Below are 21,839 nucleotides of genomic sequence, written 5' to 3' on the forward strand. Positions count from 1 at the left end.
TTAATTTTTTTTTAACATTTATCCATTTTTGAGAGACAGAGAAAGCATGAGCAGGGGAGGAGGAGAGAGAGAGACAGAGTGAGAGTGGGGAGGGGCAGAAAGCGAGGGAGACACAGAATCCGAAGCAGGCTCCAGGCTTCGAGCTGTCCGCACAGAGCCCGACACGGGGCTTGAACCTGCGAGCCTCAAAATCATGACCTGAGCCGAAGTGGGACGTTTAACCGACTGAGCCACCCAGGCGCCCCTCCATTCAGTTTTCTCCTCTCTACATTCAATTACCTCAACTCCTTTAGCTGGGTTAATATCATCTCAAATGAGACTTATAATCGACACTCATAAGCAATTAATTATCAATATTTATTTCAATCACGCCCCTTCCACGTTCAGATGCCGAAGCATTAGTCGTTTGTGGCTTTCCCCATGCTACTACTCATTTTCAGTTTGTGCTCATTCTGCCCCATTCCAAGATCCTTCTATGCCAAACCTGGGGTCATTCTGGTCATTCTTCATTTTTTCAGCTTAATTAATTTGAAGGTCACCTGAGTTTTATTGCAGGAAATTAACAACAATCCACGGATAATGTTAAAACGTTTTAAGAACAAGCTTTAAAATAATTAGCAATTTGCCATTCCATAAGGCTAGACCACACCAAATAAATCTGTGTTTTACAGCGTAATGATCATCTTTAAAGAACAAAGTGTCTTGAAATAGTTGTTACTGGGCATTAATTAGCGTATACAGGAATTACAAGATAAAACGCGAAATTCACAAGGACAAGCCATTTTTAAAATCAGCCTCTCAGTTAGAAATTAAGTCTTCAAGGCACTTAACTTTCATCTATCACCATCATTGCTATATAGTCCTTGTAATGAACTGAATTCGATTCTGGATCAATTGCAGCAGACAACATTTCTTCCATTTCCTCCTGAGAGAAAGGCTCACCTGGGAAGGACAAGAAGGGAAATTCATCATTTACGATCCTCTGATCTTTTGCTTTCTCTTTCCGCCGACGAGCTTAATTGCCACGGAGCCCCCCAGGTCCCCGCCGTGTCGCTGGTTCCTCTCCCTGGGGCCCCGGAGCCAGCACATCACGACCGTCCAGACACTCAAAGAGCAGGCAGTTGTACCCCTGGCTGACTTGGGACTTAGTCTGCCTTGCAGACATCATAGCTCAAGCGACCTATAACATCGATCACTCCAGCCAGAACAGCAGGAGAACATTAAGACCCCCCTGAATAAGGTTGCTTATTTATTTAAATTAAAACTATTGGAATTGCCTTCACCCGAAGGCTCACTTTTCTAGGGAGTCTAATCATTATATTGAGCAAGGCTGTGACGAAGGGATTAAACGGTTGCGATGCAAAGTTGCTGAAGAGCTGCTGACAGAGACGTGAAGTCTCTGAATACTCCCTGACCAGCTCGGCCAGCTTCGTGATGCCAGCTGAACCCACAGACAGATGCCACTCATCCTCTGGGTCAAAACGGTCCTCTCTGTTATAGTCTGGCCCAGCGTTGCTGTCATATGAAACCAAAAGTTGCACAGAAAATCTGTGGATTTTGCTGGATCCAGGTAACAGCTGAGGGTCATCTTGGACCCTGATGCCACCAAGATGAGAAGCAAACTCAGGAGGAACGCCGGAAAGGTTGCCAACTACTTAAGAAAGAACTTTGTCCTGATATTAAGCAAAAATACAGAAACATCCAAATCGCCACTTTCCCCCCAAAAGACACTTCTCTGAGCCGGTGAGTTACTAAGGCCTGTGGATCACTTATCTTCCGAGTTTTTCACCTGCCACGACACACGATGTTTTCCAGGTCGGAATTCAGCTAAAACCACAGAAATCACTCAAGTGGGGATCGTGAGGACAATGATAACAGACTATCAAACGAGGGCAATGCGTCGAGTTCTCGAAACCGTACTTACATCCTGAGAAAAGACAGAACGCTTATACAGCCTAACATCTTTCTTACACCTGATTAAATGGAAACTCCACTGCCAATGAACTCCGATGGGCACCGTGGAGGTCCTGCACAGAGCACTGGTAACAACCACGTGTTGAGACGCACGAAGTTAACCTCCCAAGCGCCTCACAAGACGAAAGGATGGCTGCCCCACTTACAGAAGAGGAACCGGCACACAGAGACGCGAGGCCACCGCCCCGGCCAATGAGTGGCAGAGCTGGGATCTGGATGCCGTAGTCCAGCTCAAGGTCCATGACCTCGAGGGCTACACTCGACCGCTCAGAACACGACGCTGTTCACAGTACAATCCAGAAGGCAGTCACACCGCTTCCGTGGGCAAGGAAGGAGGTACACAGTGTTTGATTAAGGATAGGAACGGAATAGCTTAATGATTAAAAGCACAATCTTGTGGGGGCGCCTGGGTGGCTCAGTTGGTTAAGCGTCTGACTCTTGATTTCAGTTCAGGTCATGATCTCATGTGAGATCATGCCCTGCATCAGGCTCTATGCTGACAGCGTGCAGCCTGCTTGGGATTCTCTCTCTCTCTCTCTCTCTCTCTGTCTCTCAATGAATAAATAAACATTTTTTTTTTAAAGCACAATCTTGGGAGGCAGACTACCTGGGTTCAAATGCTTAGCTGTCTCATTAACTTTAAGATCCTGGGCGAATCACTTAAGCTCTCTGTGTCTCAGTTTTCCTCCCTGCGAAACGGAGAAGATAATCACGGCAGCCATCTAATGCAGTTGTTATGAGGACTCAACATGTTATTATCTAACTAACACTTAGAACATTCTGGCACACAGGTGGCAACATGTATTTGTTGAAACAAAGTTTTGGAGACCTTCCCTGCTGCTAAATACTGTCTGACACCATCACATGCCTGGACGTCTTTCAGGAATTTGGTTCGCTGTGGCTTATCATGTGTTTCATATGACATCCCGGGCAGCCAGAATGCATCTTCCCAACCTAATAGTCTGTGGATGTTGTGAAACATCCCCTTATCTCTGTGTCCGAGGCAGTCTGCTTCTGATATCTCGGTGTCAGTCAACAGCATTCCCGTGACACCCATCATCCGAGTCAAGGCCCTGTTACTCCTGCCTCAGCTCCCACCTTTGTTCCCTACGTGCTGTTACTCATCGAGACCCACGGATCCTGCTGTAAGCAGGCCTACTGTACCTCTCTCTCTTTTTTTCAGTTTATTTATTTTTGAGAGAGAGAGAGAGAGTGCCCGTGAGTGGGGGAGGAGCAGAGAGACGACACACAAGATCCGAAGCGGGCTCTGTGATGACAGCACAGAACCCAACGCGGGGCTCGAACTCAAGAACCGTGAGATCATGACCTGAGCGGAAGTCGGACTCTTAACTGACTGAGCCACCCGAGGGGCCCCCTGTACCCATCTCTCCTTTCCATTCCGCCTGCTGGCTCCAGACTAACCTCGCTAGGGCACCTTCCCAAAGCCGCAGTAGCCTCCTGACCGGTCTCTTACTCGTCCAACAAACCGCCAGCACCAGACTGGCCTTCCAACAATCCCTCCTGCCCCGTAAGGACAGGGGTGTCCTCGTTGCCCGTAGCCTCACCTCGTGGTGGGTCAGGTCAGCGTGGCCCAACCAGCTGATGTCCCCGTAAGGACATCAACACCCCTCGATGCTCCTGTGGTGCCCACAGGGTGAGTCCCGAGCCCTGAGCCCAGGCCTCAACAGGCTAGCCCACAGATCTACCCAGGGTTGTCTCCTGCTGTTGGCCAGCAAGGCCCCCAGGCGCTCTCCCCTCACAGTCTCTGTGATACGGAGATATCACGCTCACTTCCGCCTCCCCACCTCTGTTCACACTATGTTGTCAGTACCTATCTCTCTCCATTGGGCCCCTTCACGAATCCTTCTTTCATCTGCTCATTCATTTATTTTTTTTTAAATGTTTATTTATTATGGAGAGACAGACACAGAGCATGAGCAGGGGAGGGGTAGAGAGGGGGAGACACAGAATCCGAAGCGGGCTCCAGGCTCCAAGCCGTCCGCACAGAGCCCGACGCAGGGCTCGAACTCACCAACCGTGAGATCATGACCCGAGCCCAAGTCAGTTGCTTAACCCACTGAGCCACCCAGGCGCCCCTGCTCATTCCTTTAATAATTCAACCCACATTTGTTGAGACTTACTGTGGCGGGGGGGTGGGGGGGGAGGCTGTAACGCATAAGACTTTACTCTTGCTCTCAGGGCACCTGGGTGGCTCAGTCTGTTGAGCATCTGACCTTGGCTCAGATCTCCCAGTTTGTGAGTTTGAGCCCCGAGTCGGGCTCTGTGCTGACGGCTCAGGGCCTGGAACCTGCTTCAGATTCCGTGTCTGCCTCTCTCCCTGCCTCTCCCCCGCTCGTGCTCTGTCTCTCTCTCTCTCTCTCTCTCTCAAAGATAGATAAACATTAAAAAAAATTCTTTTTGAAGATATTTGTTACAGTGTCACAAGAGTGCTTGGTGGCAGCCGTGACAGCCAAGTCATTCTTGTCCTCGTTGCCCGTAGCCTCACCTCGTGGTGGGTCAGGTCAGCGTGGCCCAACCAGCTGTGCCGGTGGACAATCTTGGTCTCCAGTCCTCACAGTCACTTGCACTTTTGGTTCTGTCTCTAGTGATGGCAACTGTGCATCATGCGGGACTCAACCCGCAAACCAGCGAACGGAACAAAGGAGACAGAACCCTAACCTCATATGGGGGGAAGGAACGTGACCCAGATGGTCACGGTTTCAGGAGACTGACCATCAGGCCACAGAAGTCCAAGGAAAACGAACTTACACATCCGCCTAAGCAGAGAGAGTGCCTCAAGAAAACAGTGTTATGGATAACCGGGCATGTGTAGGTCAAGGTCAAAGCAAATACAGAACGCCGCCAGCATAAAGAACTGGAAGTTTCCGTGTGAATTCTGTTCAATTGAGTCTGTATTATCTATAAGTTCATCAACTAAAAAGCTCTTTGAAAAGGAATTTTGCCATAACCTAATTCAAATCTTCAATCTAGTCACAGGCACTGATTTATAGTGGTTGATAGTTCATGTTTTCCAAGGGCATAGCTTTTATTCTGAAAATACTTTAAGTGAATAGAGTGCCTTCAATTTGTAGAAGTTTCATTATACGTTACAAAATCCTATACAGCAACTATCACTCTCCCCTTAACCCACCCTTCGTCCTCTTACCCCCACAAAACAGAACCCATTCCAAAACCAAAATAACAGGAGTAGTCAGTAACTCTTTGAACCAGAATGATTGATTTAAAAGCATCTCCTAGGGGCGCCTGGATGACTCAGTCAGTTGAGCATCCGACTTTGGCTCAGGTCGTGATCTCGCAGTTCGTGGGTTCAAGCCCCGCGTCGGGCTCTGTGCTGACAGCTCAGAGCTTGGAGCCTGCTTCGGATTCTGGGTCTCCCTCTCTCTCTGCTCCTCCCCTGCTCACACATTCTCTCTCTCTCTCAAAAATAAACATTAAAAAATTTTTAATAATAAAAGTATCCCCTAGAATTTTTCCATAATTGTTGTTAAATTATTAATCACTTAAATAAGTCACAGTTTAAAAAGAAGTAATAAATCACTCTTACCTTCTTCAGTCATATATTTGATCAGTTCTTCCTTCAAAAGAAACCCACGTTTAGATGGATCTAATACCTAAAAGAAAAGGTGGATATTGTATGTTTGGTTTGGTGAATAAATTCTATATGATGAATTTTTCACATAAATACATATAAAACCTGGAGCTTACACACCTCAAACGCTCGAAGAAGGATATCCTCTGGAATTGGTCTGTATCTAATTATGCAGTAAAGGGAACAAATGTCACAGTATTTAGCTCAGTCTCTACACAATAAACGATCACATAGAACAAAATAAAAGCTGCTCATATACAAGGATAATAGTACTTCCCTCACTGGAACAGTTTTGGATTTCGAGATATGAAAGTTTAAAGCGCTTCACACCCAAAGAAAATATTTAGTTCAAAATCACGTGATGTTATCTATTCATCTTTTTCATCGTGATGAAAATCCACTTCTCGGGAAATAAACTTTCTACAGTAAACCAACTGTGGTAAGCTAACGCTACACGGTCTTTAGAAGAGTAATTAGGGTTAAGTCTCAGTGATGATTCAAAACAGAAGATAAATCTGTTGTTGGTTTATGCTTTTGGTAGCCTTTTGCCTCTGTAATTACACTTTGCTTATCAGATTAGCACAAACATCGTTGATATTTCTAAGCATATGCCAAATGGCCGTTCAGAATGCAGTGATTGGGGTGCCTGGATGGATCAAGTGTCCACTCAAGTGTCCACTCAAGTGGAGTCAAGTGTCCAGCTCTTGGTTTCGGCTCAGGTCATGATCTCACGGTTTGTGAGTTCGAGGCCTGCATCGGGCTCCATGCTGTCAGTGCCGAGCCTGCGTGGGATTCAATCTCCCTCCCTCTCTCTCTGGTCCTCCCCTACTTGTCTCTCTCTCTCTCTCTCTCTCTCCCCTCCCCCCCCACCTTTTTCTTTCTCTGTCTCTCAAAATAAATAAACTTAAAAAAAATAATTTAATTAAAAAAAAAGTATAGTGAAAAGTCAGAAGGAAGCTATCCCAGGATAAACACTGGTTGGTTGAATAAAATATACAAAATGAGGGGCGCCCGGGTGGCTCAGTCGGTTGAGCATCCGACTTCGGCTCAGGTCATGATCGTACAGTTCATGGGTTCGAGCCCCGCCTCGGGCTCTGTGTTGACCTCTTGCTCAGAGCCTGGAGCCTGCTTCAGATTCTGTGTCTCCTTCCCTCTCTGCCCCTTCCCCGCTCACGCTTTGTCTCTGTTTCTCAAACATAAATATAAAAAAAATTTTTTTAAAAGAACATACAAAGTGAAAAAGCCAAGTGTTTTTAAATTAAGATAATTCTAATCACTGCCTCCACAACTGCATGTACCTTCTTACCTTCTTTCCAGGAGTACTTCAGTCATCACTGGAAGAAATTTTTCAAATCGAATGTATCCAGTGGGTTCTTCTTCCTCTACCTAAACATTCCATAATGAATAGCCATGTAAAAAAGAAAAGAAAAGAAAAGAAAAGAAAGAACGATAGCCATGTATTACTTCAGCAAGTGTACTGAGCAACTCCTTTTCCAAGCACTGTGCCAAGTGCTAGGGATTTGATAATGAGCATACTTGGGTATGGTCCCTGCTCGTAGAGCTTATATTCATTAGTGGAGACCCATATTAATCAAAAAACAACAGAGCTGAGTGTCTAATTATAAACATAACGAAGTGAAGGGGAATGGGTCTATTGGAGCATAGAGCAAAGGGCGGTTGTAGGTCAGATCAGGAAAGGCACTCACGAGGAAATCACACTGGAGCGGACTTATAAAGGGTGAGTAGAAGGTACTTAGACAAAGCCAGCAGAGACGAGACTCCACGTAGAGGAAACAGGATGCACTAAGACCCCGTGGAAGCCAGGAGGCTGAAGGGGGGGGTACTCGGGAGCAAGATGGAGGAGCAAGAGGGAGAGACCAGAACCGGAGCTTGCTGGGTCTTATCGTCCATGAAAGTGACTCTGGTTGTCATCCTAAGACCAACGGGAGATCCCCGAAGGCCTCGTAGATGTGTGTGTGTGTGTGTGTGTGTGTGTGAATGATCACACTGGTTGGGGGCAAGGCGGCTTCTGCCGTGGGCTCAGCAGCTGCGACAGAGCTTGGACTAGAGTGGTGGCCATGACAAAGAAGTGGATGGTTTCAAGAAAGATTTAAGAAGTAAAAGCAATAGGGCAGAGCTGCGTCTATTATGGGCAGAGATGAGAACCAAGAGAGGAGTCAAGGACTCTAACTCGCAGAGACGGGATGCAGTGATGCTCTCCCCTGTGATGAGGAACACCGGAGAAGGGCCCCGATTAGGGGACCAATCATGTCTCAAGGACCAGAGTACATATCAAATCACCATAATATTTACTGAATACCCACATGGTTAATGGCACTTTGTTATACCACTGCTAAATAAAACACTACACCCGAGGAAGAGAAATTTGGGTACCTGGCACTGTTAAATGAGAATGAGTGACTCCCACTCATAGGTTCAACGTCAACGGTGTGGCCGAACAAAACACTATTGATCTTAACTTTCATGTCAGGCTATTTACGAGGAGCTGTAAATTTTCCACTCCTTTTCAAAAGTCCTATTAAAAGGCTCATAGATCCCAATTCAACACAGGACCTTTTAACAGATTCATTCTTTGAACAAAAAATAAGAAATCTATAGGTTGCCGCTAAGTGGAACACACTGTGGTCCCGATGACAACTCTTTTTTAATGTTTATACTAGAAGCTCAGTGGCTCACCTGGTATGAGCGGAGCCCTCGGACTCCACTATCAACAGAAAACGTCACCCATCTCATGACACAATGATACTCCGGACTCTCTGAGCCCGTCAATACGCGAACAATTGTCTCAGCAGCTGCCTCTCGGTACAAGGCGAGATTTTGCAAATTAATGTTCATCTGGCTCCGATGTGCTTGAGTAGCACTGTGACTCCCAAACCCGGGAGCCTCTTAAAAATCAAATGTCGATCTCATGAGACTACCTTTGGAGGGATAATTTTTAAATTAAAATGGCGAGTTTCTATGCTGATCACTTTACCAATTTGCTCCAGAAGCCGGGGCAATCAATGGCTTGCCTCCCTCTCTCCGCATCCCCCACAAATAAATCACCGTAGAGCAAACAGTCTCGACCTTGAAAGATCAAAACTCCTCTATATTTTATGAGCATCCTCATCAATCTACAAATGGTCTGTAGGTTCTCCAAAGCTCCGCTCTATAGCTCACTCTGTCCACCACGTGAGAATTCACAACACATAGCATGTGCCCCGTAAGGCTCTCCTGGCTCCCACACGATTTCCATGATCCCCCTGGGGGCTCGCAACGCTGGGGCGAAAACTGCAATCATTCTGGTCCGATCTATCTGTGAGAGCCAAAACTGCACAGAAACAGCAAGTTAAAGCAGATCTCCAGCAAACCAGGACGGCAGGAGATGCGTACATTTTTTTCTTTTAAGACGGATAATGAATAAACAGAGGACTTACGGTTACAAAGTAAGAAGAAAACTAAAGAAGTCCACCTTCAACTTGGGCAGAATGTGAAAATCTTTCTATGACCCAACACTGTCCTCTAGAGGCCACATCTCATCCATTCTTTTGTACACAAAGATGCAGAAGCAGTGGCATAAAAACGATGCAATTAAATAATAATTCTTTTTTTAATGTTTTATTTATTTTTGAGAGAGAGAGACAGAGCACAAGCAAGGGAGGGGTGAAGAGAGGGGGAGACACAGAAGCCGAAGCGGGCTCCAGGCTCCGAGCTGCCAGCACAGAGCCCGACGCGGGGCTCGAACCCACGAACAGGGGGATCATGACCTGAGCCGAAGTCGGACGCTCAACTGACTGAGCCACTTGGGTGCCCCAATTATATGATAATTCTAAATGAATAGTATTAATAAACCGTTTTGGACTGAAAACTATTTTGTATTAGAGAAGGTTTTTTAGCATTTAAAACAACTTTTTTATTTTAGAATAGTTTTAGATTTAGAGCAAAGCTGTGAAGATAGTACACGGTTCCCATATACCCCCACCCATTTCCCCCTATTGTTAATCCTTCCATTTCCATGGCACAATGCTAGTTGGCTCATTGTCACAATTAATGAAGTGATATTAATACATCAGTATTCAGTAAACTCTATGCTTTATTTGGATTCCATTCATTTTTCTATAAGTCATTTTTATTTGTTTTTAATTTTTTAACTGTGTATTTGTTTTTGAGACAGAGAGAGAGAGAGAGAGAGAGAGAGAGAGAGAGCATGAGTGGGGGAGGGGCGAAGAGAGAAGGGGATGGGGCTCGAACTCACGAACCGTGAGATCATGACCTGAGCCAAAGTTGGATGCTCAACTGACGGAGCCACCCCAGGTGCCCCTAAAAGTCATTTTGAAAATATGGTATATTTTTCTATCATAAAGAAGAAACCAGAAGAGAAGGGAGGAATCTGGAAATACGAACGGGGAGAGGGAAGGCTAAGATGTGGTTCTGTTATTTCTGGTGTAGGACAAGCTAGTTAATGTTATGAGGCCACAAGTAAGATAGGACAAAAATACTATGTTCTAGAAATGTTATGCGATAATGGCTCAATGGTTATTTAGACCCACATACTAAAACGCCATTAAGATTTAATAGAAATAGGGGTGCTTGGGTGGCTCACTTGGTTAAGCATCCAACTTCGGCTCAGGTCATGATCTGACAGTTTGTGTTTCAAGCCCTGCGTCAGACTCTGTGCTGACAGCTCAGAGCCCGGAGCCTGCTTTAGATTCTGTGTCTCCCTCTCTCTCTGCCCCTCCCCTGCTCATGCTCTGTCTGTCTCTGTCTCTGAAAAATAAATAAAAACATTAAAAAAAAAGATTTAATAGAAATATATCAAATATCGAATTATATACGTGTGGGGGGAGGTGTAGAAGGAGGATATATCCACAGATATAGAGACAGAGAGAATGACTTGTGGGTTGAGTTGTGTCCTCCCCAAATTCCTATGTTGGAGTCCTAATGCCCATACCTCAGAATGTGATTTATGTGGAGAGAGGGTATTTACAGAGGTGATCAAGTTAAAATGACCGGTGTCCTTATAAAAAGGGGAAATTTAAACAGAAAAACATGCACACAGGGAGAATGCCATGTGAACCTGAAGACCACTATCTCCAAGCCACAGAGAAAGGCCTGGAATAGATCCTTCCCTCACAGACCAGAAGGAAACAACCCAGCCCATGCCTTGACTTCGTACGTCTAGCCCGCAGGACTGTCAGATAATAAATTCCTGTTGTCTAAGTTTGTGGTACTCTATCACAGTAACCCTACCAAACACACACACACACACACACACACACACACACACACACACTCTAAGTATGCATGATACATAGTAACCCAAAGACTTTGAATCCCTATCAAGCTTAAGTTCCTATACTTACCAACCGGAAATTAACAAAGCAGGTATTCGAAATTCAGAACTGATTTTACAGAGCGATATGGAGAAAATAACACAGCCCAGACCTACTTTCTCCAAGAGAAAACTCAATTAACTGACTTATGGGGCCCCCAGGTGGCTCAGGCAGTGAAGCATCCGACTTTGGCTCAGGTCATGATCTCACAGTCCTTGAGTTCCAGCCCTGCTTGGGGCTCTGTGCTGACAGCTCAGAGCCTGGAGCCTGCTTTGGATTCTGTGTCTCCCTCTCTCTCTGCCCCTCCCCTGCTCATGCTCTGTCTCTCTCTGTCTCAGAAAAAAATAAACATAAAAAAATTTAAATCAATTACCTGACTTATAATGAAGTGAACTCAAGATGGACTCCCATGTTAGAGCAGACATGTTGGGAAAAACTAGGAATTCATTGCCATTTCTTCATTCAACCAAAGTCATACTGGGAAAACACTTCTCTTTGTATTGGGAAGTTTCTTTAAAAAAATAGATGTTGCTTTTCTCACGGAAAAATATCAACATATTCACCATGTTAGACCAAGGATAGTTTAAAATATTCTGACCAACACACCCCTTCACGTCCTCACCTGTAACAGGGCAAGTGGCCGGTTTATCTCACACAGTTGCTGTGAAGTTTACATGAGATATGAGGTGTTCTGTGAACTGTGAACCTCTCTTTTTTTAAAATTTAATTAAATTAACTTATTTATTGAGTCGGGGGGTCAGAGAGAGAGGGGGAGAGAGAGAACCCCAAGCAGGCTCTGCAAGGTCAGTGCAGAGCCCAATGAGGGGCTCGAACCCACGAACCAGGAGATCGTGACCTGAGCCGAAACCAAGACTCGGACGCCCAACCGACTGAGCCACCCAGGCGCCTCAACCGTGAGTCTCTTGTTATGAGTATGATGCTTTCTATCAAGAGGGCGCGCACATCTGGTTCTGTATCGTGCAATGACATCTTCTAAAAGAATCCATGTCTGGTGCTGAAATCTCAAGCACAAGCACACCCTCCCGGCCCCACCAAACAGACCTAACTTGTTCATACGGGAGTTTGGTCCTGCCTTCCACCTGTAGATGCCACAGGGTGTGTGGTGAGAACGTACTCCATTGCTAGGCATACCTAGTGCCTTGTGCCCAGCCCCGGCCCCCGCCTAGAGGACAGGGTGTGCGTTCCCCCTCTGCTGTCTCCCTCTGTGCCTCTGTGGGCTGACTGGCAGGACAGGGGGAGAGTAACAGCCAGCCACCAAACACGTCCCTCCTCTTCAAAAGACAAAAAGAAAGCAAACAAATACATCATGTTACCACCGACAGGGATGAGGCAAAGTCCGGTACAATCTGGTTTGTTTCAGCCACGAGGAGGGCTAATGTACGGAAAAGGAGGTCACAACCGGCAAGCGGCCTGGGCAGCATTTGTGAATGAAGACGTAATAAACCCCTTTGTAGGAAGATCCCCCCACTACCACCACACCTGCAGACACCCCAGTCTCTCTGCACCCTCTCCCCGGCATGAAGAAGTCTCAGTAAATATGGATGGGGTGGGATTTTTATAAACATCGCCATGTATCTCAGTCTCAAAGCATGAGGCAAATACGGTTTCTCACTCCACTTTGGCCAAAGTCAATTGTCTTCATGTATTTTGCTCCTGCAGAAAGCCGGACACAGGGAGGTGAAGTGCCCACCTTGTCCATAATTCGGTCAGGTGCTTTGATGGGACCACAGCCCAGAGTTCTCTGCCCCCAGAGTGAAATAATCTTTATTCCCATAGTGAAATCATCAGGCCATCCCTTTTCTCATTAAAGCATTATTTATTTTAATGCTGAACTCACTGAGTAGGTGCAATAAAACACACAGTGAAAATTCATTTCTCCCCAGTGACACAACACTCAGTCAATAAATTGAACGATTTCATGCTTCACAAAAGCAAGATAATATCAGTAGTTAATATGGTTTATAAAGCACCTACATTTCACCTAGTTCCAGGTCACCAAATAAGATATATGTACCATTTTTTAACTCTTTGTGGTTAAAAAATAAAAACAAAAACCATGATTTATTTCAAGTTAGGCTCCAAATATCACATATCCAAATTCTGATACAAATCATGACTCAAAGCAAAAAAAGAAAAAAGTACAATTTAGAAAGTATTTCTCTACCTTGGATGGAATATTTTATTAACAAAAATTCATTGGCATTTGCCAAAAAAAATCTTTACGAATGAAAAATCTTAAAGCCACCTACTTTAGGGGCTCCTGGGTGGCTCAGTCGGTTGAGCGTTCGACTTCGGCTCAGGTCATGATCTCGCGGCTCACGAGTTTGAGTCTCATGTCTCACTCTGTGCTGACAGCTCAGAGCCTGGAGCCTGCTTCAGATTCTTTGTCTCCCTCTCTCTTTGCCCTTCCCCTGCTCATTCTCTGTCTCTGTCTCTCTCTCAAAAATAAACATTTAAAAAAATATAATAAAAAGCCACCTACTTAAGAAAATTTATTTACTCCAAAACAGTCCAGAGACTATTGTACAAAAATCAGGATATGTGTTTGGGTTATAAATTATTTATTAAGGTAAGTATCCAAAAAAAGTTGGAATGAACCAACCATCAGAGATGCTAAGAATCGTCAGGTAGCTAAGCCGGATCATTACGTTCCCTTCCAACTGAGTGTTTCTAGAACTTGAGGTTATGCAGGCATCAATGGCTATCAATTTCCCCTTTTTATCCTCTTGTAGGGGGGGAGGTGTGAAGGGGTTACAGCTAAACTAACAGTACTACAAGAATACAGTCATGTTAAAAACAGGCATACGAAAATAATATGGAAGGAAGTGCACTACGATACTACAATGATTATATTACGGTGATGGGTTATTGGAAAGGATTTTCCTCTATTTCTTTAAAAATTGTCTATAATGTATTACTTATTTTATCACAATAAACATTGAAATAAAAACTTTTATTAGTCTCTTGTTATGGTTGGTTTATATAAAATTATGAAATGTATTTATTTATATTACATATTTGTGTAAGAGACGGAAAACGACACTTACTGACTGATTTCTCTGGGTTTTCTTTCCTGCTGTTGACCGCTGCTTTCATACCATTCACTGTTGTTCTTCTAGCTACAGATAAGTGATAATCTCAGTGTATTCTTTGTGCAACACAATCCTCTCAACACCCCACTCCCCTCCCCCACCGCCATTTAGCTATTTTCATTCAGAAATCATGGCTGGTAGCCATTTCTAGATAATCTCCGAAGTACCTCTCGGTCTACGAATCTTTACCTCCGGCATCTAACATTAGCACGAATTAGAGGAGATCTACTTCCTTCTCCCACCTCCTCCAATGCCAAGGTGTTGAGGAAAAACAACAGATGACAATATTTCACGTCACCAGCTACTTCAAAATCAGAACATAATTATTCCCACCCGTTCCCAATCTCTGACACAGGTGGATTCCGAACGATGTGACATCTCAGGGCTCATCTGGAAACGAGAATGATGTAGTTAAGGTCCAGGCTGATGGAAATCCCCACTGGAATTTTTGTGGAGTATGCAGATTTTACTCTACTAACGAGACAGCCATTTCTGAAGTTTCAAAGAAAATATTTCTGAGGATACTTAACCAATTAAAAACAATGAGAAACCGTGATTTGGGACCTCTGGGGCTTGTGGTACGTCTGGTACGGTAAGGTATTTTTCGGCCAAGATGAAAAATGCAGGAAATGACTCAGTAGAATCATTACATTGTTGTAACTGGTTACTAGGGAATATTTGACACATTGACATCATAAAGGCTTCTCACCACTGTTAACTTAACATTAAATCACTGACCACAGAAAATGCACTGAACGTTCATTTATGGGTGAGTTTCTTCATTTAGCAAAATGAAGAGGACTGAGTACAATCTCGAATATTTTAATGCCTATGTATTTACATTTTCGATGTTCACAAATTTAAATGGTTTGAAACTATCCCGAGCCCAATTAGGATGGGGTTTCTTCAGTTGTCTTGTGTCTCTGTATGCCTGACACCCGGCACGTACTAAATGCTTGATAATTATTTGTCGAATGAACGATGACCCGTTCACAGGAGGTTTTAATTACTTTTACTTCCCGTAAACTTGGAATTTTTGAGCACATGAATCAGACCTATAGTAAGTATCTCTGCGGTGCTTTGTAAGCCTAATTTCCACATTTGCTACTATTCTGATAATAGGTCTTACAAGTAGAGTCTAGAAAGTATTAGAGGCAGAAGAGAAGGTGTCAGAAACACAATTATAACCAGACTATTGCTCGGGCCCACAGCAAACAGGAGAGCAGTTTCTTGAACCAGTACATGTCGGGCTTTGTTCTACACGCTAAGGATGCAATGGTGTACGAGGCATAAGCTTTGCGCCTTCAAGGAGTTTCTATCACAAAAGCGAGAGACAGACACATAAATAGAGAACTTCAGATCGTGTCGAATACTACTGACAAAACACAAAGGCTTGTATCATCAAGTCAGACTCACCAGAATCCGAGATCTTACCTAGTATCAAACTTCCAAGGACAGAGATTCACAAGGCACAGGTAAAACATGGGGCAGTTCAGGATGGCAGCATCATCTGCGAGATGCTTTCTTTCTTGCCACATTAGGACTCACTCTGGTCCAGATCTAAAACATAAGGTCTCTAAGTGCTGTGGGTACTTGGAAGAAGAGCACCCCAGAGCAGGGGTGAGAGCAAGAACAAAGACCTTGAATAGAAGCATGTAGGACATAGTCGAAAACAGCAAGGAAGCCAGCATGTGACCAAGGGCAATGGCAGGAAGTGACAGACCTGATCCCTTAGGGCCTTGTAAGCTGTGCTAAGAAAAGTACTTTGGACTTTTTTCCTAAGTGACTTGGGGACCTCAGAAGAGGGGTTCTGAGCAGAGGAGTGGAGCACTCTGACTGACCTAACCTTGTTAACGTCATCCTTCTTGACTGTAGTGTGAAGAGTAGACAGCAGGGGACCAAGCGCGGGAGCAGAGAGTTCAAAGGCCGCCATGGTTGTTCAGGGAGATTGGGACAGTGGCTTGGACCAAGGTGATGGGTATAGAAGTGGTAAGAAGGGGTCAGTGTATCATCTGAAGGCAGAATTTGTTGGTACAGTGTAAGGTGGATCTTTGTAAAGTCTAATTTCACAATCTCTGTTTTCTACCTTGTGACTTTCGTCCAGCTGCATTTATTATAATTGCTAATATCCTTATCTTGTGCTTTCTATGCACCCTGATTTTTCTATGCTTCTTTTTTAGTTATTTTCCACATTCTTTGGACTGACTGAAACGCCCTTGAATTCGTTTATCCTCTTTATCAATTTGGAAGTGATACGTTCAACTTCTATTCTTTTTGTAGTTACCTTTAATATTTAAACACGCTTCCTTAATACAATGTAAAGTGTGTATTATATCATACATGCTATAATTGTTCGGTGTTCTAATTCTCACATTTAGCAAACCTCTTTTTCAAAGATTATTTAAGGATATCTCATTTAGATTTATTTTCATTTTCTCTGAATTATTACTGCTGCTTTCTGCTGAATGACTAATCAAATACCAGTGGAAGTCTGGGTTAAGAAGGCAGAGTGCACACACGCATGTAATTTCAGTCCCTCTCGAACCTCGTTAAAATTGCAGTAAAGGAATATATTTTTTAAACAATCGCAAACCTTAGACAGGTAGACTAGGAGAGCATACAACAGCAATAAAATTTTGGAAGCTGGAAAGCAGATGGACGAGTAACCATGACCTAACAGACCCAGAAAACTGAACTCCAGCAGTAGGCCAAGAATTCTCAATGAGCGGAGTTAAGGCAGAAGATTTTGGTATGAGAATCCTGGGCTCACCTCTCATCCCATGGATACAAATTGGTAACACCCACGTCAGTTGTATATAATCCAGAAAATGACTCAAACACTGGCAGCACAGATTCTCCACAGCTAAATGTAGAAAAAAGGCTACATCAAAGAAGGGAGGAAGGGGCAGAGATACAGCTGGGAGCCTAACAGACATGCAGGACTGTCCGAGACTGTCCAGGGGAGGGAGGGATGCTGGAGACACAGAGAGGGAAGAGGAGAAGACCCCATGCCAGGTACCCAGGCACAAGGGACTCACACAGGGAAGACAACCCCTCCCCCCCTACCCCCCCCCCCCCACAATATCTGGCTTTGAAAGCCAGAGAGGCCTAACTTCGAAAGTTCTTACAATCAGTGGGGCTTAATACCTGGAACTTTAAAAATCAGCAGGCTTGGCTCTAGGAGAGCCAGAGGGCAAGAGGAAGCTGGGTCTTCCCCCTTAAGGAGACACCACAACAAACAGCCCCTCTGACATACACCATAGAAGCAGCAGTTTGAAAAACACAGGGGTACACGGGAGGGAGATTTTTTTTTTAATTCCAGTACAGTCGACATACAATGTTATATTAGTTTCAGGTGTACAATATAGCGATTCAACAGTTCTATATGTCACTCAGTGCTCATCATGATAAATGTACTCTTAATCTCCATTACCTATTTCACCCATTCCCCCCCCCCCACCTCCTCTCTGGTAACCACCTCTTTATTCTCTATAGTTAAGACTCTTTTTTGGTCTGTCTCTTTTTTTCTTTGTTCTTCTGTTTTGTTTCTTAAATTCCGCATCAGAGTGAAATCATGTGGTATTTATTTGTATTTCTCCGATTGACCTATTTCACTTAGCATTATATTCTCTAGATACATCCATGTTGTTGCAAATGGCAAGATTACATTCTTTTTATGTGAGTAGTATTCCATTATATACATACCACAGCTTCTTTATCCATTCATCTATCGATGGACACTTGGGTTGTTGCCATAATTTGGCTATTGTTAAGTAATGCTGCAATAAACATAGGGGTGCATATGCCTTTTTGAATAAATGTTTTCATATTCTTTGGCTAAATACCCAGTAGTGGAATTAATGGATCATATGGTAGTTTTATTTTTAATTTTTTGAGGAACCTCCGTACTGTTCTCCCCTGTGATTGCACCAGTTTGCATTCCCACCAACAGTGAACGAGGGTTTCTTCTCCACATTCTCACCAAACTTGTTGTTTCTTTTGTTTTTGATTTTAGCTATTCTGACATGTGTGAGATGATATCTCATTGTTTGGATTTGCATTTCCTTGATAGTAATACAATAATCCAGTTTAAAAATGGGCAGCAGACATGAACGGACATTTTTCCAAAGAAGACATCCAGAAGGTCAACAGACACATCAAAGAAATGAAAATGGAATGTTCTCAAAATATCTGTTAAATCCATCTGCTCCGATGTGTCATTCAAAGTCACTGTCTCCCTATTGATTTCTGTTTGGATGATCTGTCCATTGATGTAAACAGTGCATTAAAGTCCCCTACTATTGTTGTATTACCATTGATTAGTTCCTTTCTGTTAGTAGCTGCTTTATGTATTTGGGTGCTTCCATGTTGGTGCGTAAATATTTACAATTGTTAGACCTTCTTGTTGGATTGTCTCCTTTATGATTATATGGTGTCCTTCTTTGTCCCTTGTTACAGTCTTTGTTTTAAAGTCGATTTTGTCCTTTATATAACTATTGCTACCCTGGCTTTCTTTTCACTTCCATTTGCGTGATAAATGTTTTTCCCTTTCCTTTAAATCTGCAGGTGTCTTTAGGTCTGAAATGGGTCACTTGTAGACAGCATATAGATGAGTCATGTTTTTTTTACCCATTCCTTCACCCTATGTCTTTTGATTGGGGCATTTAGTCCATTTACGTTCAAAGTAATTATTGATAGGTATGTATTTATTGCCATTTTGTTACTTGTTTTCCGGTTGTTTTTGTAGTTCGTCTCTGTTCCTTTCTTCTCTCATGGTTTGCTGGCTTTCTTTAGTGATATACTTAGATTTCTTTCTCTTTATTTTTTGCATATCTATTACAGGTTTTTGATTTGTGGTTGCCATTAGTATTATGTATAGCAGTCTATATTAAGTTGATGGTCACTTAAGTTTGAATCCATTCTTCACTCTTCTCCCCCCACTCCACATTTTATGCATATGGTGTCATACCTTACATCTTTTATTTTGTGAATCGCTTGACTGACTTTTACAGATACATTTAATGTTACTGCTTTTGTGCTTCCTACCTTTCTTATTCCTACTTATGGTCTTTCCTTTCCACTCAAAAAGTCCCTTTTAAATTTCTTATCAGGCTGACTTAATGGACATGAATTTCTTTAACTTTTGTTTGTCTGGGAAACTCTTAATCTCTTCTTCTATTCTGAATGAGAGCATTGCTGAATAGAGTATTCTTGGCTGCAGATTTTTTTTCTTTCGGCACTTTGGATATATCATGACATTCCCTTCCGGCCTGCAAAGTTTCTGCTGAAAAATCAGCTAATAACCTTATGAGGTTTCCCCTGTATGTTACTGCATTCTTTTCTCTTGCTGCTTTTAAATTTTTATCTTGATCACTACTTTTTGCCATCTTAATTACTATGTATTTTGGTATGGACATCTTTGGGTTGACTTTGTTGGGGGTTCTCTGTGGTTCCTGGATCTGGATTTCTCTTTCCTTCTCTAGATTCAGGAAGTTTTCAGCTATTATTTCTTCAAATAAATTTTCTATTCCTTTTTCTCTCTCTCCTCCTTCTGGGATCCCTATAATGTCAATGTTACTACACTTGATGGTGTCACTGAGTTCACTTAGTCTATTTTCATTTTGCATTTGTCCTTCTCTCTCCTGTTCAGCTTGATTGCTGTCCATTACTCTGTCCTACAGGTCACAGATCCATTCTTCTGTTTTCTCTAGTCTACTATCTATTCTCTCTTGTGGGTGTATTTTTCATTTCATTCATTGAGTTATTCGTCCCTGATTGGTTCTTTTTTATGTTTTCTATCTCTTCCTTGAGGGTCTCACTGAGGTCCTCCACTCTTTCTTCAAGTTCAGTGAGTATCGTTATGATTTTTATTTTATTTTATTCAATTTGATTCGATTCGATTTTATTTTATTTATTTAGAGAGAGAGAGAGCATGTGCAAGCAGGGGAGGGGCAGAGAGAAGGAGAAAGAGAGAATCCCAAGCAGTGGGATTCACACACTAACAGTGTGGAGCCTGATGCAGGGCGCAAACTCATGACCTGAGCCAAAACCAAGAGTCAGATGCGTAAGTGACTGAGCCACCCAGGCACCCCCTGATTGGGCAAATCCTTTTAATATTAAGATAATCATTGTTTATTGTGTTTGGTTTTTTGTGTGGTTCATGCTTTTTATGTCTTATCTAAGAAATGTTTGGCTAACCCAATATCACAGGGTTTTCTCTCTTCTTCTAGCAATGTATAGTTTTAGCTCATCTATTCAGGTCTATGATCCACTTCAAGTTAACCTTTGTATGGAGTAAAAAGAGTGACAAACTTTGTGTTCTTTCTATTCAGATACCCATTTGCTCCTGCACTATTTATTGAAGTGATCATCCTTTCTTCATGGAATTACTTTGGCACCTTTGTCAGAGATGTATAGTTCTGTTTCTGGATCCTCTGGTTTGTCCCATTGGTCTATATGTCTTTCAGTCCACAAATATCACACTGTCATGATTACTGTAGTTTTGCAGTGAATCTTGCAATCAGGTAGTGAAAGTCCACCCACCCTTGCCCTACACCTTCAAAATTATTTTGTTTATTCTAGGTCCTTTGCTTTTCCATTCAAATTTCAGAATCAACTTATAAATGTCTTTAAAAACAAAAGCCTGCTATGATTTTGAACACATACTGAATTCATCAAAGAACTGCCATCTTAACGATGTTGTTTTGCAATCCATTAACATGTATATGTATCCTTTTAAATCTTAGTTAATTTCTCTTTATAGTGTTTGCTGTTTTTAGGGTATAAGTCTTGCCTATATTTTGTTAGATGTATTGACTCTTCTATTCTAATGCTTTTTTAAACGGAGTTGTTTACTTGATTTCATTTTTCTTACCATTGATTTCTAATTATACAATTATGGGAATGCAAGCTGGTGTAGCCTCTCTGGAAAGCAGTATGGAGCTTCCTAAAAAAATTAAAAATAGAACTACCCTACGACCCAGCAATTGCACTACTACGCATTTATCCACAGGATACAGGTGTGCTGTTTCGAAGGGACACATGCACCCCCATGTTTATAGCAGCACTATCGACAACAGCCAAAGTATGGAAAGAGCCCAAATGTCCATCGATGGATGAATGGATAAGGAAGAGGTGGTATATATATATATATAATGGAGTATTACTCGGCAATCAAAAAGAATGAAATCTTGCCATTTGCAACTACGTGGATGGAACTGGAGGGTATTAAGCTAAGTGAAATTCGTCAGAGAAAGGCAAATATCATATGACTTCACTCATATGAGGACTTTAAGAGACAAAATAGATGAACATAAGGGAAGGGAAACAAAAATAATATAAAAACAAGGAGGGGGATAAAACATAAGAGACTCTTAAATATGGAAAACAGAGAGAGGGTTACTGGAGGGGTTGTGGGAGGGGGGAATGGGCTAAATGGGTAAGGGGCATTAAGGAATCTACTCCTGAAATCACTGTTGCACTATATGCTAACTAATTTGGATGTAAATTTAAAAAAAATAAAATAAAATAAATAAAGAAGACATCTGGAAAAAAAAAGAAATACAATTAATTTTTCATGTTGACCATGTAGCCTATGATCTGGCTAAAGTCACACATTCTAGTGGCTTTTTGGTAACTCTCTTAGGATTTTCTCCATGAAAAATCATGTTGTCTGACATAGAAATAGTTTCACTTCTATTATTTTTATAATAATATTAAATATACTATATTAAATATTATAAAAATATAGAAATATAGAAAATAATATAAATATAAAAGTATTTTATTATTTCTTCTTACCTTGTTGCA

General features: G+C 42.6%; 1 protein-coding gene across 1 annotated transcript in view; it reads right to left on the reverse strand.

Moving 5' to 3' along the window:
• Window positions 1-338: 338 nt before the first annotated feature.
• The window catches only part of EFCAB2 (EF-hand calcium binding domain 2), a 131,190-nt gene continuing 109,689 nt past the window's right edge, over window positions 339-21,839 (reverse strand). The window contains exons 4-7 of the mRNA XM_058701735.1: window positions 6,891-6,970; window positions 5,705-5,747; window positions 5,540-5,606; window positions 339-942 (exon numbers count right to left, since the gene is read on the reverse strand). Of these exons, the coding sequence (XP_058557718.1) occupies window positions 827-942; window positions 5,540-5,606; window positions 5,705-5,747; window positions 6,891-6,970 (306 nt within the window). The 3' untranslated portion in view covers window positions 339-826. The remainder of the gene's footprint in view (window positions 943-5,539; window positions 5,607-5,704; window positions 5,748-6,890; window positions 6,971-21,839) is intronic.

Source organism: Neofelis nebulosa, chromosome 15 (genome assembly GCF_028018385.1).
Source record: "Neofelis nebulosa isolate mNeoNeb1 chromosome 15, mNeoNeb1.pri, whole genome shotgun sequence".
Lineage (NCBI taxonomy): Eukaryota > Metazoa > Chordata > Mammalia > Carnivora > Felidae > Neofelis > Neofelis nebulosa.